Raw genomic sequence first — 16,879 nt, 5'->3', positions numbered from 1 at the left:
GTCAAAGAACACACAGGTGTGTTAATTGCCACATTTTAAGCACCAAATTATTTGTCTGCTGGAAACTTCAGCTCACTACTACATCGCACAGTTCTGGCTGGATCGGATTTATCTCTAGAGAAACTGCAATGTGTGCGTTGAGCTCACAGGGGGATGAAAAAATGTATTTCAAATAATTTAACCAACATTGGTCAATTAGTTATTTAAAAAAATTAATAATAACTTTCATACAATTTCTCAGCACTACTCCCCTATACTAAGCTAAATGGCAGAGTGAAAAGAAGGATGCCTGTACAGAATAAAAATATAGAATAAAATATCCCAAAACATGCATGCTGTTTGCAGAAAGGCACTAAAGTAAAACTGCGAAGAAATGAACTTTTGTCCTGAATTCGAAGTGCTATGTTTGGGGCGACTCATCACAACACATCACTGAGTACCACGTCATATTTTCAAGCATGGTGGTGGCTGCATCCTGTTATGGGTATGCTTGTCATCGGCAAGGACTATTGAGTTTTTTAGGATAAAAAATATATGGAATTGAGCTAAGCACAGGCAAAATCCTAGAGGGAAACCTGTTTCAGTTTGCTTTCCAACAGACACTGGGAGACAAATTCACCTTTTAGCAGGACAATAACCTAAAACACAAGGCCAAATATACACTGGAGTTACTTACCAAGATAACATTGAATGTTCCTGAGTGGCCTGGTTACAGTTTTGACTTAAATAGGCTTGAATATATATGGCAAGTCTTGAAAAGGGCTGTCTATCAATGATCAACAACCAATTTGACAGAGTTTGAAGAATACAATAATCTATTATTGTACAATCCAGGTGTGCAAGGCTCTTAGAGACCTACCCAGAAAGACTCATGGATATAATCGCTGCCAAGGATAATTCTAACATGTACTGACTCGGGTGTGAATACTTATTTCTGTATTTCATTTTCAATAAATTAGCAAACATTTCTAAAACCTTGTGGTATACCGTTATGAGGTATTGTGTGTAGATGGGTGAGATTATTTAATCCATTTTGAATTCAGGCTGAAACACAACAACATGTGGAATAAGTCAAAGGGTATGAATACTTTCTGAAGTTTGTCTGAAAATGGATTATAGAAACATTATGGGGTCGTTAGTATTTCAGCTCTGCACAATTATGCATTCATGTTGGTTACATATCTGACACTGTATACTATTTCTGCATTATGAAAGGTTACATAGTTTCAGCTGAGCCGTTTGGGGCTCAAGACTTGAACAGATGCCACGCCATTAGCCTAGTTTGAATAACCAACATGTCACCAGACATCACTTATGTAGCCTAGTTCTTATTTTCCTTTCTCTAAAAGATGCATGTAATATTCTGGGAAGCAGCCCTTTTCTCTAAATGTTTCACCCAACATGGTGTTACTGTTACGGGCATGACGAGGCGATTTCACCCCCCCCCCCCCGTTTGAACTTTGACCTGTCTGTCTTCCTCCCTCAGTGTGACCCTGTCCCTGGAGGCAAAGCTCCAGCTGCTACACAGCTACATGACAGTCACCTGGCTGCCCCTGCCCTGTGAGGTATATTTTGTGTTCTCATTCACTAACGGAGAATCCTAACTCTTAACACATTTCCCTCAGTCATGCGTTGATGTCAATCGGAGACTAAGTGATCATTTGAGTTAAGTGCTGGTTTGGATTCAGCCCTGGTTGCAGATCATTTTGTAACAATGGCATACCTGAACCCCCCCCCCCCCCACCCCCAAATAGTTTCTGAATGTGAAGCTTATGCTACCTACCTGGTTACGTTTTTGGCATGTTGTAATGGATGATTAAATTGAAAACAGATTTGAAAGCTATTAAATGTAGACAAGCTATTTACAGTGTTACATAACTGTGTGGGTTTCTGTTATTATGTGGGTTGTAATTTTTTGTTTTGATCTAGACGGTAGTCATTTCCACTCTGCTTCACAAATCCCATGTGAAAACAAACCACGCATAAAATGACGTCACACTAAATGGTTAGAGTGGCCTTTTCGTGCATTCCAATCGAATGCCGGGGAGTTAGAAAGGAATCTCAACCTCATGGCAATTTCACCGTTAACCTCTAGTGAGAAGTAGCAATAGAAGGATCGCTGTTGAAGATCTGTGAAGTTTTCTAGGCCTTTCCAATAAAAATGAGGATGTTGGAGTTACCTTTAGCTCTTCGGTTGTCATGGTTATGGGGCTTGGCAGAGAGGACCGTTTTTATAGCTGTCCATTGTGTAAACTAGAGTGACGTCTTCATTGTACGTCACACCGTCTCCAATTATTGCGTACATTTTCCAATAGAATTTATAGAAATGGAAAAGAAGCTTTCTGAACTGAGTCATCTGTACCTCTCACTCCTGCTCTTAATCTCTCTGTTGCTCTCTGCGTCACTCACACCTGCTCCCTGTTTCTTTTTTAAATTCAATTTCTCTTCCCTATAATTCATCATCGGTGTATCTGTTCTTTCAGCAGGCACCTTTGGCCCAGCCCGAATCCCCCACCGCCTCTGCAGGAGAGGACACCCGCACCCCTCCCGACTCAGGAGAATCCGACAAGGAGTCTGTCAGCAGCAGCTCCAACGGCAACGGTGATGCAATGACGACAGCAGGGGCGGCCAGCGCAGGTGGAGGTGTGTCGACCAAGAACAGCTCCTCCTCCTCCAGCTCGTCCAGTAACAGCTCGGCAACGTTGACGACTGGTACGGGGGCAAAGGAGAAGACCAAGAAGGAGAAAGACAAAGACAAGAAGAGGGCTGACTCTGTGGCCAACAAGCTGGGCAGCTTCGGCAAGAGCCTGGGCAGCAAGCTGAAAAAGAATGTGGGCGGGCTGATGACGGGGAAGAATGCAGGAGGAGGCGGAGCCAAGCAGGAGGGCACAGAGAAGAAGAAAAATTCGCTGAGGGGGCGGAAAGACAGCAAGGACAGCTCGCCTTCGGCCCACGCCTCCGAGGACTCTGGGAAGGGCTCACCGTCGTCGGGCAGCGAGCGTCAGAATGGCACGGGTGGCGGAAGCAGAGAGTGTGACCCATATAAGTACAGTGCCGACGTGAAGGCGAGCCTGGGCATCCTGCGGGCGGCCATGCAGGGCGAGAGGAAGTTCATCTTTGCTGGCCTGCTCACCACCAGCAACCGCCAGCCCTTCCAGGAGGAGATGATCCAGCGCTACCTGTCTGACGCTGAGGAGCGCTTCCGGGTAGAGCAGGATCAGCAGCGGAGAGAGGCAGAGCGGAAAGGAAGCACCAACGGCATCCAGCAGCCCAAGAAGGAGGTAACGATGGGTACAGAGGTGGGCTACCGCACTTATGAACCGAAAGAAGAGCCGGCTGAGAGCTCACTGCCCACATTCAACCACCTCAAGTCGTCTTCGTTCAGCCCCTCACTCTACTCTGGTGTGGTGCCCATCCCACGGCCAACCTTCATGGATCAGTCGCCCTCCCCGGCCCCCGTCCCTCTTACTCAGCACCCACACATGCATGGCTACATGGAGACGCGGCGCCAGCTTGCAGGTGGCTCCCCAGCCTCGTCTTATCCCGGTCTGCCTTCCTACGCCACCCTCCCCCGCCACTGCCCCATGGCGCAGGGCCCCCCTCACCCCCAGTACCACCCCCCACAGGCACCGGTACCCCTCAGCCCCTTTCGCCTCATCCCCTCTTCTTTTGCACCCTCGTACCTCCCCGAGCACAACCCTCCAGACTACCCCACCTCAGACCCTGTAGGCGGGGGCTACACTAACGGATTCCGAGAAGTGCGCTCCGGCCTGGATGTTCCTCGCAGCGGGCCTCTCCCAGTCAGGCACTACTCCCTGGGCAGCGCAGGAGGCCTGTCCAGCCTCCAGTCCAGCCGCTGCCGGACGCCTAGCTGCAACTACTACGGACACCCTGAGACGGGCAACTACTGCTCTTGCTGCTACCGAGAGGAGCTGAAGAGGAGGGAAACGGAGCCGGCCATCCACAGGTTCTGAACGAACGGACAGACTGACCAGAACTGGCTTTGTGGCCACCAACCACAAGGGAACTGATGGATGAGGTTTCCTGCTATAGGACGATACAGAGCCTGGCCCTCTCATCGCATCACTTCCTTCTCTAAAGGCAACACTGTGTGTGGAGAACGTCCTGGACAGGATCGGTACAGTGACTGGAGAGAATGTGGCTGGCGGCTGCTGCGGCGGGCGTTAGACAATAGGACTGTGCACTTCTCTTACATTTGCTGTGGCTCTTATGCAGGCTGTGTGTGTGTGTGTGAGTGAGTGAGAACTTCAGGCTCTCCTCCGCTTTGTCCCCTTGTCACCTCGCAACTGTCTCCTCCTGGTGGAGAGAATGTATACGGCAGGCGATACACGCACTCTTACATCCACATTACACACACACACACACACAAACTAACACTGCACAAGCACAACCTGAAACTTCTTGATTATCACCCCTCTATATGTGGAGACGACCTATATTTGGCCCTGTAAATTGATGGTATTTTAACATACGAATCAGCCCTTCGATGTCTTGTTAGTCTTTTCAACCAGAGGGTTAGAGATGTATGCAGACGGACTAGCCTAGGGCATTACTGATACCGGGTGCTCATGTATGACTTGGAAATGAACGGAGCTCTTTCCTGATGAGTAGTTGGGTTTCTTTTCTCTTGTAATGCAAATTGAAACTACAGTATTATGTTACAGTGGTTGCTGTTCTGTGGGCTGCATTGGTGCTGCTAACGTTCCAGAATGCAACAGACCCCCTCTATACAAGTTCATCTCAAATATAAACAGGCAAACAGATAGCCCTATCCACCCTTAAGATGCCTTTTATGGCCAAGGAACCATCCAATCTAAATTCACCATTGTGTCCAAATTGTGTCCATTTTTAGATGTCTCCCAGTATCAATTATAGAACAAACATGGCAGAGTACTGTGGTAGATATTCCGAATGACTATAATAGTATTTAATAAGATTGCTAGAATCTTACTGTTCCTGACTTGTTTTCGTCATTTTATATCCATGAAAATGAGGCATTTCAATAATATGCTGGTACATTTAGGGTCATCCAACACTACTAAACCAGCATTCAAAACACAAACTCCCCTTGCAATTTCAGCTCGACCTCAAGGTAATCAGTATATGCTAAACTGGTAAACGTTCACATTTTGGTTGAAAAAGACACTGTCCATTGTAACATTGTCCACTTACATTGTAACTGTCAATTAGTCTCTGCTTCTCTTGTGGCTGAGAAAGGTAACAGGTATTTTCTGGAATCTCGTCCATAGGGCTGTGTTACTTTGGTCTAAATATTCATGTAACTTTTCGTGAAAACCTACTTATGGAAAACCCCAAATTCCTGACATGGACACCCCATTGATACGATTCAAAACAAGTTGGATTGTTTAACCCAACTCCCCTTCAAGTCCTATTGAGGGCATTGTGTTGATTCCAAACAAGTGACTGACCCCTGTCGCTTAACCTCTTTCTGCACAAATTCAAGCACTTTCCTAATGTCTGTAGACATTTTGTTACCGTTTTGAAGGTATCTGACTGTTATGTTGTCCTTAGGTCATGTCAGAACTGTAGACACTGCCACCTCTACTTGCGGGAGGGCAGATGCATGGGCTAGAACCCCTTCTCTAAGGATTCAGTTACCATGGGTACAGCTTTTTGGTGCCAGTGTTGTGGTTTAACTCTATTTCCTTGTTGCCTTTTTCAGTCTCTTGTCCTTGTGGCATTACAGTCTTGTTTGTATGTTTTACAAAATGTGCATCAGGTGTACACTATTTGTTTTTGCTGCAGTTTCTCTTCTGGAATTTTTGTACCCTACTCGGTGTAAAGCCCCTGTTTTTAATTTTTTTCATTTTGCATCCAGACATGGAGTCATTGTTCGTAGTTCATAAAGCGATTTAGAGATCAAATGTAAAAAAATATATATATAAATAATTCTGGAGATTAGAACATATCACATTTTTTAGATACCGTTTTGGTCTCATGTTACTCTCAATGATTTGCAGATTAGGAATTGATTGTTTTTCTCATCACCAATGTATTAACACTTTCTCACCCAAGCTGTGTTATTACCAATGATCCATGTAGACTCATGAGGAAGACCAATCTTCCTGACTTGATAAACAGCCGTTCAGTCTTTTCACTTGAAGCACAATGGTGTGAGAATATCTGTATGCAATTCACTGCCTTGCACAATGGATGGCGCTCTTGTATTTGTGTTCACTGTTCCTGGAAGTTTCCATGCCCTACTTAACCAAAAATACAAAAGAGAACAATTTTTAAGGGTACTAAGATTTGAGTTAATTTCCAAAAATACAATTTGCCAAGGGTATGAGGGACTTTAAGTAATGTTTGTCTTTTGAGAGGTAGTTCAAACATGCGGCTCAAAATAGTCATCCTTCAAGGGATGCTCCATGACTTGAGATAGCATGTTCTTCTTGAATTGGAACTAACCATTCCCCACAATACCATTATGCTATATCCAAAACAATATTTCTGTGTGTGTGTGCTTACGCTGTATGAAACCTTTTTGCAAAAAAAAAATTGCAGCTCATAAGGCACGAACGAGGTCATCTTTAATGGAATGATGGATAATTAAGAAATGGGTGTGTGTGTGTGTGCTTTCTCCTCTCAATGTAATAATATTAGCTTACATCATCAACTCAATTTTTTTTAAAGAATTGGATGGCTTACAGACAACATCTTGAACATTTCACTTATAGACTGCAAACATGTTTGTATAAAAAAACAAAACAAATGACAGCGAGGTTGTATATGTTGGAAGTTATTTTTGTAAACCCAAAGTTTTACAATGTTTTTAAGGATAATCTATATTGACGGATGCTAAAATGAGTGGAATATAAGCTTGTAATAGCCTGGGTTTATGGAGGAGTCAGTATTCACCAGAATGGACAGTTTAGCTGCCAGGGTTGATCACAAAAGAGCCTCCTAAACTCAAAGGTTTCTCATTAGCAAACTAGTTTCCTCATTGCTGACCTGACGATATGATTTGAGAATATATATTTATAGTAAGATTGTTTTGTTTCAGAAGTTTCCTTTTGGAATGTTTAGTTGAGGAACTTGTGTCAAGCAGACTGGCTTTTATTTGTTTGTTTTTTATTTGAATTTTACGTGTATTTTTTTTCCACCACCAATCCATGCAATGCTAACACATTACGGTAATGATTCAATACTTGATTGTTGGTGTTTTCAACCAATGCTCTTGCTGCAATCCCTCTCTAGGAATTAGATGGCTTTGCATTTGTTTTACAAAGTAACTGACCCATTATTTTTATATTGTACATTTTGTACATTTTCTCTAATTTCTATGGGACAAAATAGTCATCAGCAACATGAACATGGGATACTGTAGTTGCATGGGACTGGAACTGTTGCATGTCAATTACTATCCATTTAACCAAATTTGTGCATTATTTTGAGCTGATTTGGGCTGTCCTGGTTTTTTTATGTTATTTTCTCTTTTCGTGTTTGGAGAGGAGAGGCTGTGACAGTGCAATCTGGATGGAAAGAACATCTGATTTATTTTTATTTTTTTTGCACTGTTTGAATAAACTCTCATTTGTATTTCAACAACATGGTGGCAATCCAAATGTTTTTCTCCGTTTCTGACTTTTTTTGGGGGGGGGGATTACAAATGTATGGTAGGTATTCCAGAGATGTATTGAAAAGGGATTGTCTGTTTTTCAATGTACTCATTGGATATACAATGTTGGATGAAGGGTGAGAATTGGTATTATCTTGATCTAAGGATGATGTAATTGTGACACCATTGATTTGAAATCTCTCGTGGCCAGACTACTTAAACATAAATGGTACTGTAGTCCGGTACATTTATCGACCATCTGACCAAATGACACCAGATTTGAGTTCTGGGTTAACTGCGATTTACATTGTTAGAATCAATGTGTACATCGACTCATCTACATCTAATGCCAGCCAGTAGATATAAATGTTCAAAACTATTATATTGTCCAATTTATCAATTGTGTTGAAACACAAGCCTCTCTCTCGCTTGGTTGATTAAACAGCAAAAGCTGTTTTTATGTATTAGAAACAACTTATCACAGCGTTACACATTAGTAGTAACTTTCACCCAGATGATGCAGCTGACAGTGTCTGAAGCTGTTCTATGTATTAGAGAAATTGGAGACCCTTATGTAATATTGAATAGGGTCCCATGTGGTAGAACGAGGTTTGGATTTATAGCTCGTTCACCAGGACACGGTCTCCCCACCTGGCTGTTAGGAAGGACAGACTGTACTTTATCCATTTTAGAATTTCTATTTGCTCATCAAAAGGAATTTCTTCAATACATTCCCGCTGGAATATTCTTCCAATAGCATCTGTCTGCATTACTGCAGTACTACCTTTCTACATTGTCAGTTCAGATGACAGTGCAGCCGTACCTCAGACGCTCATCATTTACCAAAGGATCAACTGCAGGTACTGTATCACTGGCCTGTGTTAAGACTAACGCCTACTTTTTTAGGGCTTGTATCTTGTAGGTAGTTTACTACTGGTAATATTATTTAGAATTTGAAATAGAATTTATTTAAAAAAAAATTGCTTCTGTGCTCTTTAAGCCTAGTCATCCTCATGGCATTTTCTTGTTTACATCGTTGCTTCCATTCTCGTTTGAAATTCTCAAGGTAGGCGAGAAGTTGAATACTTAGTCATTTTACAGTGTACTACAAATGCAACATCCAATTCATTCTGCATCAGTAACACGGGTATAATGATTTACAACTATTTTATAAGCATGTATGATCCTGTAAAATGTTATAGGGCTGTTGATGTTAAGTATCTATATTGAAGTTAACGATGGGACTACACGATCACATTTTTATTTCTGTACCTCAGGCTGTTTCTATACTACTAATTTAAGTGAATCAGCTTGTCAATTACAAATGACTTAATGTAGCATTGGAGGCAAAAGGTATTTAGAAATATATGTGCATCTGTGTCTAGGCCTGTATTCAACAACCTATTAAATGGCCCATTTGAACCATCTCCATTTCCATAAAACTAGGCCTACTTCAAAAGCTCTACATACTGTTTGTCTTACCTTTCCTAAATTCAAAATGTCATAGCACAGTGTTCTTCATAGTCCTGAAGAACTGAACTGCTTTAGTCCCAGTGCTGTGACACTTCATTCAACTAACCAAGACCTTGATTACCTGAATAAAGTGGCTTAATTTGCAGGACTATTATTGAAGTACAATCTACTGGTGAAAAATTGGGATCCTATTAGATGCTTTTTACACTGCTGGCCCTTTAAGAGGCTGTACTGCACTTGCTCTTTTTCACTGGTGTGTCATTTTAACTATGGCGAGGGAATCAACAAATGGAAATGAGAGGAATGGGTACAAGCAGAGGTAAACATTTCTTACACATTCCAGTGACTAACAACTATAGGCAAATAATCCTGACGGGCGGTACATTTATGTGGGGCGTGCACTACACTGTAGCCTACATACATGGATTCTTTCGGCAAAGATAACCGTGAAAGGAACGAAATTAGTTTTTAATTCACAGAGACCACCTCTGTTCTCGAAACCGGTGATGCAGGGTCTCGCTGTCATTCGAAGAAAGTGGGCCGTTTCTTAAGGTCTAAGGTCTACTTTCTATATTTCGCTCGAGAGAGTTGAGTGTTGGACGTCAAAATGTTAACTGGATCCAAAACCACGTTCAAAGTGAGACAGATGGTTCCAGATATAAAGGTAGGCTTTCGACTCAATGTTTTAATATTATGTTGGATTTTTTTCGTGTTCTGAAAGGTAGCTTGCCGTGGGTCAACTTTAGCTACAAATGAGAATAATGAACTGAAATACTTTGTTCCATCGTTGGACTATATAAACAGATGTAGATTCCACCTACAAATCTTGCTGTGTTCAGAATGGTTAGTTACAATGTGTCCAACTAATTCGACAATGTCTCAAATTCTATGAAACATTGTAAGACGTATGTATTCCACAGACAGAAGACTGAAGGCCTTTTATTCTTATTGTCTGGGTCTAAGGGGGTTGTTTTCCTTTTATACAGCATCTAAAAGAAGCTGTCCATCGTAGCATTCTTTGTTTTATGCACTAGGTTTCTGTATGGTAAAGAGACAGCCAGCACATGTGCACCGATTCATTTTGCCTACTTGGATTCTATTAATTATTATCCATACCAAATGATGGCATGTGCTATGAATGCCCATATGGTTAATACGGATTTAGAGAGAAAATAATTTGAGCTGATGGACTAAACAAATTTAAACCTTACAGACAGTGTACAGTTGCATACTGTACAATATAATATGAGAACAATGAACTGTTGGAATATAAATTGACTACGACGAGTGGGATTAGTCAACATATTCAAGACCTTGGATCATTATGCATAGTGATGCCTGTTTTCTTAAATAACTCCTAACTACTCTTCAGCAGCACCAATTGATTCTAAACTTGGGTGGCCAGGAAACAATCATACAGGAAGCTGCTACCATCACACACTTTATCACTGAAAGCATATATATATATATATATATATATATTTATTTATTTATTTATTTTGAACCTCAGAGAGACCTGTGGTTTCTTAACATTCAGGTTTATTTCTGAGATCCTTCATGTGTTGTGGCCTTGAATTTTTTGTTGTTGCACAGGACACATTGTGGTGGAGCTCTGGATGGGTCTGTCTGCACAGGTCTACACCGTTGATGCCTTCAAGTCTGTTACACCACCACAAAGGGATCAACCTTTTACTTACAGTATGTCAGTGAACATGCTTTGTCACGCCCGTCTTTGGGAAAAGTATTTTGTAAAGGCAGCAGCCATGCAGATTTACAGAGATTTGGACATCATTGCATGGAAGACTGTCTGTGTGAACACATTCGGGGCGAGGGACATGTCTATAAGCCCAATACAATTAAAACCCAATCTAAATTGAAGAACCTTGGTGAAAATTGGTAGACTGATTTATTACAGTGATGGTCATAGCCTAGATATTTCTTTAGAATTTTATGCTGGTGTGCTCGTGCGCTCTGTGCTGCTTAGCTCTTCCTCCATGGTTATTTTGAGAAGCCGCAGGGGGAAACGATAACAGATGCCTCAACTCCACCCTCAAGCATTGCTGCTCAATGCTCACATGTGGAGTGGGGGTGATTAGCGCAACATCTGACTGTTGCCATGGCAACGGCAGCCTGAGGCGCAGGAGTTCTTGAATAAAAGTGCCTAACAGAAATAGCAGTTTCTTTTAGCCATCTTGGAAATAAACATTTGCAATGTGGCTGCAGATTAACATATGGTGATGTCCTGAATATTATACACCTATACACTCTGGTTTCACTTCCACTAAAGTGTTGAGGTTTAGAAATGCACTGAATAGGAATGAGTTGACACTGGATATGAAAGCTTTGTCGTGTACATTTTGTATTTAAGAAGTAGGCTACAGTTGGTCCCAATACTGAACCAAATTACATTTGTGGAATAAGTGTTGTAACTCTTGTGTATGTAGGCTATGTACAGTAATACCAAATTAGTTACCATTGAGATATGACATAAGGTTAAGTAAGCAAAGTCCTGCCATCCATTTCACATCACATGCAGACTGGTTGGGTTATAAGGAGGTTTGCATGTTACTGTTCATAATTACAGTCCAGGCTTGTTGTTTTCCCCCACTCTGTCTTTCCCCTCCCTTGAGTTGTTCACATGCTGGCTCCTCAGCTAGCTAGAATCTGGAAGCAGTCAGTCAGTCAACCACACAACACAATGCAAGTGCCACAGTAGTGAAAATGTCAGAGGGCTCAGCTCTATTCAGAGTGGCTGGAGATCCATGAGGGCTCATAAAAGAGAGCCAAAATGGTATTCACACACCCAGTCCCATAGGGCCAAGGCCTCCGATCCTGAAACAAGCTATGGAACTGGCGGTGCTTCCCATGCGGAAACTGAACAAAACAATGCCGTCTCTCATTAGTAAACAAGATGTATGCTTGTTTTCAAGGATTTATTGATTGTACATTGGGTGATTATTAACCAAAACTGCTATCCCGAGGGAAGCGTGAAACAAGGATGGTAGCCTGTTTCTGTCCATTTCAAGTGTCTAGAATGTTTTGGACAACACCCAATGTGGGAGTTGTATGTTTATGAGTTGCTGGAGTCACAAATGCTTGTTTAACAAGAAGCACATTTAAAACACGAGTTATTGAAACCTGTCCTGTTATTACAGTCTACAAATTTACATACTTACGCTATGAACTGACACATGCACAACCAGTGACAAATAGAAGCTTGAAATACATGCCGCCACACACACCCTCAGACACACACGTGCCCCACACACACCCTCTGATTGAACTTTGAACCCTCCTTACACAGCGAGTGCATCATTGAGTATACAACCAGTTTCCTCCAGACTAGATGATACAGAGTTTAATTTAGAGGGATATAGAAGAAGATTAGAATGCAACATGTCTCACCATGAACAGCAACTCATTTGGACTATCATTAAGGGCAGTTAATGAGTGTTTGTTGCAGATTCATTAAAACATTCATATTTTGTCCTATATGTTTAAATCACTTTCCTTCCTTGTTTTATGTACATTCCGAGGTGGAATTCTCAGTAGTCTATTCCAGTGTGGGATCTCTTTCATTGTTTTGTTGTTGGGGTTTTGTTCTCTCGGTATAATAAAGTGTGTGATGTGACTATTTATGTTGTAGGAAATGTATTACACTGTCGTAGACGCTCCTTGAAAGCAAAAGAAACGAGGCAGCATTAAAGCAAAGCCACGGCTCACGGCTAGACAGAAACGGTTTTGGGTTTCAGGACAACTTTTGTCTGGTTAATGTTTCAGGAGTTGCTCCAAATGGGGCAAGAGGTAAAACACTTCAAAGCGAGTCCATGTTTAGAGAAAAGACCCAACATCCTTCTTTACATTTTTAGAGCCCCTACGGCAATGCCACAAACCTGCTTATTGATGTGAGGAAAATAGCAATACCACATAAACCGCCAGGCTAACCTCCTTCTACAGCGGCACCACATGTTGAAACAGTGTGTTTTAATGATCTAACTAGTAAAAATCTAACTACCTGAGCTACACACAGGCCCCTTGTTGGCGAGGGACGTTGTTCAAACCTACAGTGTGAGGTTTATGTGGTGTTAGACTGCCAATTTCCTTCCACCAGTAAGTTTGGTCTATTTCAGGGCAGAGGAGGTATGTTCTCCTCTGCAGAAGCAGTCTGCCCACAGTGGCAAGGGGAAGCCATGAGCAATGGAAACTTCAATGGGCCTTGGCTGCACTCCCTGAGGAGAAAGGGAAGGAGGGCAGGACGGAGGGAAAGAGTGATCGAGTAGTACACAGGCAAAAGCCAGATACTTCAGGGAGAGTCAAGGAGTGAATCATCAGCAGAAACAGAGCCTGGACATGTGGTTATTCATTTTGGGGGGTGAATTGGATTTAGGACTCTAATTTGGGTTTTTTCCTCTCCCTCACCGATTTAGGGTTCCAGTCATTTTCGTCTAGACAGATTCACCTCGCCCTTCTCTCCTATCTGATCTACCTGCTGACTTGTTCTACCTTTGTCTAGTGCAGTTACTCTTCATGTTATCACACATTTTGTTGTAGTTTATTTGATGGGCTTTCACTCTATTCTTCCTCAGCCTCCAATGTAGTTTTAGCTGGTGGAGCAGTTTGGAGAATTTCTGCTGTTGGAATCCAAATATGTTTACTGAATTTCGGGATATAACACAATCCCAAGGCACAGAAACAGAGTTTGTTAATATTGATAACTACCAAAAGGGTTGATGATAGGAACTGAGTTTCAGATAAAAAAAAATAAAACAAGATCTAAATATCAAAATAAGTTCAGAAAAAGAGCAAGCAATGCAGCTGTGGGTGTTTGAGTTATAAATGGGGAATTGGTGCTGAAACAATGGAAAAACAAATGAGTTGAAAAGCCAGAAGAAAACAAAAATTAACAATGGTCTGCTGGCGAGCAGAAACCAAGAACGCTGTAAAGTTTTAGTGTTCTCCCTTGTAATTTAAAAACTGGCTTGTTTATCCACCATGCCCTTCTGCTAACTCAGGTCTTGGGTGGAGGATTGAGTCAATAAAATTGGTGGAACAATAACCTTGTCCAGGATGTCTTGGTATGACCCAGGACGTCATCTTCTGTTTTGAGAAAGTCAGGACTGTTCGCCTATTTTTTAGATTTTTGTTAGAGCCCATTTTTGAGGTTTTTGTTAGGGGGGTTGGCAGTTTGGGGTTGGGGTTTCTCTCACACTAACTGCTGTGGCAAGAATTTAAAAGCTGTGTGATTTGATGATGGGAAAGAAGCTGAAAACCAATACTACTATTATTCAGATGTGCAAATTCTGTTATTGTTGACAAGTTCCTTAAGCTCCATATTCTCTAGCATTTTCAGCCACTCGAGTACTCTGCTAACATTAGCATGAGGCTAGCATATTATGCTAGCATTATGCTAGCCTCATGCTAATGTTAGCAGAGTGCTCTTGAGCTTAGGCCACTGTTGATATGGTCAGTTGGGCATATGCATTTCACAGACAAGGCAAACAGCTATGCTATGAATGAGTGGAACTTACAACCTGTTTAAGGAGCAAAGATTATCTTTGTTTAATGTTCTCATGAGGTTGTAGCCACTGTCAATCTAAAGGAAACCAGAAGTGTGTCATACGTTCTCATTAGCATGTTAGCACACAGTTCACTTCACCTCTACATTGTGTGTGTCACAAGAGTTATAGTAGCCTAAGAGTATTTGTCACACATAAGTTGTTTTTAGTTCGCAAGCCAAGAAATATGTGACTAAACTGGAGCAAAAATGTAACGTGTTTGTGAACATTGGCCTTGTAGGCAGTGAAGAATTGCTGAGTGACTAGTCAGTACCATAAAGATTCATTGTATACTTTATAGCAATTTCCATGTCTCTATACTGGACAGAGTGGCCATTACCAGAACAAACAGTTCCTTTTTCAATGCCTAGGCCTATGTCTTGTGCATTGTGTGATTTCTACCCTATGTAAATGGTCTTCTGTGGTGGGTGGGAGCTCAGGCTAAATGGGCCCATATGTGCTAGCAGCTAGCCAGTAGTCCGGTAATAGCAACCTGCGGTTCTATGGGATTGGATTATGTCGCTAGCAGAACAGCCTGGAGTACTTTGAGACCGCATCAAATCATACAGTACAGAGCAAAACAACTAATAAAACATGGAAACTGAGAGTCATCATGGAGCATTGTGGGATTGGCTATGGTTTTGGGGAATGTGGTCAATAAGAAAATCTTGAGTTGAAGCAAAATTACATTAGTGTTTGTTCTCTTAATATTTTTTGACGGGATGCAGTAATAACACCAGGCCTGTTATCTGTTCCCTCTGCAGGAGAGGATGCTGAGTCACAGTGGTGTCAACGCACGGGGGAGAGATATGTTTGGACTACGCTGCTTACCAGGTAAGACCCAGACTGAAGAGCACTGATGAATATGAGGCTAGTTCCATGTGACAAATACAGTAGCTATACGTGTATCATAACATGTGGGTCTGAAAACACAGCGTCAGCCACATTTCTTTAGGCAAGTCCATCTTTTGAAACTGCACCCATCTGTATCTCTGTTTTCTTACTAAATCCTAGTGCTAAGCTACTGTAATGTAGCCTCTGAGAACAGTGTGTCAGTGTACTGTGGAGAGAAGTGCTGCAGGCTCCTGCCCCTGTTCATAATCTCAGTTTCAGCAGCACGCCGCATCAGGAGCTTTCCAACTGGAATGTTGGCAGGCCAGGGCCCCTCCAGAGCCAAGCTAATCTCTAACGATTCATATCAGCAGTTATTCACAGCACCTCTGTGGGAGCAGTGTGTGTGTTTCCTTGTCCCTTTCACTTTCAGCTCTCACTTCCACCTTGTACTGCTGACCTAGACACACCCCTCCTCCCTCACTTCCCACTTCATTCACTTTTTATTTTTGTCTGATTCAGAAACTGTTTTTGTCTCATTCTTTCCAGACTCTCCCAGTCTGTCTGAGGGTCACTGTAGACCCATTCTGATTTGTTTTTGTTATCATGCGACTGTGAAGTTCTGTCCGTCTGTCTTTCTTTCTCTCCGGCTCTCACATCCCTTTCTCTGACCAATTTTCTGTGTCCTGCCATGGTAGATTTGAAACACATCTGGTCATGGAAATCTGCCTCACATTAAGGCAGAAAGGATTCATCCGAATTGGAAACACTGTCATAGTTTCTGCGAAGGAGTTCTCTCATGTTGGAAACTGACTTTCAGCTCTGAAAAATGTGCTACACACACTTTCACAGATGCACCACGCAAGGTAATGGGGAATCTGTGGAAGCAAACTGGGTGAAAGGGCTCACGTTGCAGCATCCCAAAGACACACAGACAGTCGGAAAAGTCCCAGGCCTCAGTGTACTTTATACTATACAACCCTGCGTGCCATTCATCACATTCTCAGATAACATTCGGACACAGGACAGGGGAAACCAGAGCGGGCTCCAGGGGGTGAATGGGTCAGGGCAGCACAAACAGCTATGGGTGGAAAGATAGATAGATCGTGTACCTTTTGAATATGAGGGGCCTACTGTAGATCCACAGACAAAGCCAAGTGGACAGGACCCTCCTCAGAGCATAACCACAATCCCCTGATCCATGCGCTTATGTTACACTGGATTTGGTTTGGTGTCAATCCTTGGACTGTCACTGCTGGCCTTGCTGAGTGACAAGAGAAGAGCAGGTCAATATCTCTGAAGAATATACAATTGTATGCTTTATGAGCTCAATTTGGATAGCACGCTAACTACCTAAAGAAGTAGTGAAGAGCGCTGTTCATTCTGTGTGTGTGCATATGTATACATGTTTTCCTACATT

At 42.3% G+C, this 16,879-nt stretch overlaps 2 protein-coding genes across 4 annotated transcripts in view; both read left to right on the top strand.

The window, feature by feature from the left end:
- The window catches only part of LOC110487659 (OTU domain-containing protein 7B), a 32,652-nt gene extending 25,062 nt beyond the window's left edge, over nucleotides 1–7,590 (top strand). For both annotated transcript variants that reach the window (XM_036946349.1, XM_036946341.1), the window contains exons 11-12: nucleotides 1,487–1,565; nucleotides 2,484–7,590. In XM_036946349.1, coding sequence (XP_036802244.1) covers nucleotides 1,487–1,565; nucleotides 2,484–3,974 — 1,570 coding nt within the window. In that variant the 3' untranslated portion in view covers nucleotides 3,975–7,590. The remainder of the gene's footprint in view (nucleotides 1–1,486; nucleotides 1,566–2,483) is intronic.
- A 1,701-nt stretch (nucleotides 7,591–9,291) lies between these two features.
- LOC110534759 (myotubularin-related protein 11) overlaps nucleotides 9,292–16,879 on the top strand; it is a 30,446-nt gene continuing 22,858 nt past the window's right edge. Inside the window, exons 1-2 of one of the 2 annotated variants that reach the window (XM_036946325.1) lie at nucleotides 9,292–9,392; nucleotides 15,393–15,462. In XM_036946325.1, coding sequence (XP_036802220.1) covers nucleotides 15,399–15,462 — 64 coding nt within the window. In that variant the 5' untranslated portion in view covers nucleotides 9,292–9,392; nucleotides 15,393–15,398. Of the gene's footprint in view, nucleotides 9,738–15,392; nucleotides 15,463–16,879 lie in introns of both variants that reach the window. The other variant, XM_036946314.1, reaches the window with a different exon arrangement.

Source organism: Oncorhynchus mykiss, chromosome 2 (assembly GCF_013265735.2).
Source record: "Oncorhynchus mykiss isolate Arlee chromosome 2, USDA_OmykA_1.1, whole genome shotgun sequence".
In the NCBI taxonomy this organism is placed as follows: domain Eukaryota; kingdom Metazoa; phylum Chordata; class Actinopteri; order Salmoniformes; family Salmonidae; genus Oncorhynchus; species Oncorhynchus mykiss.
The sequence above is the reverse complement of the archived record's forward strand: the minus strand, read 5'-3'. Positions and strand labels throughout refer to the sequence as shown.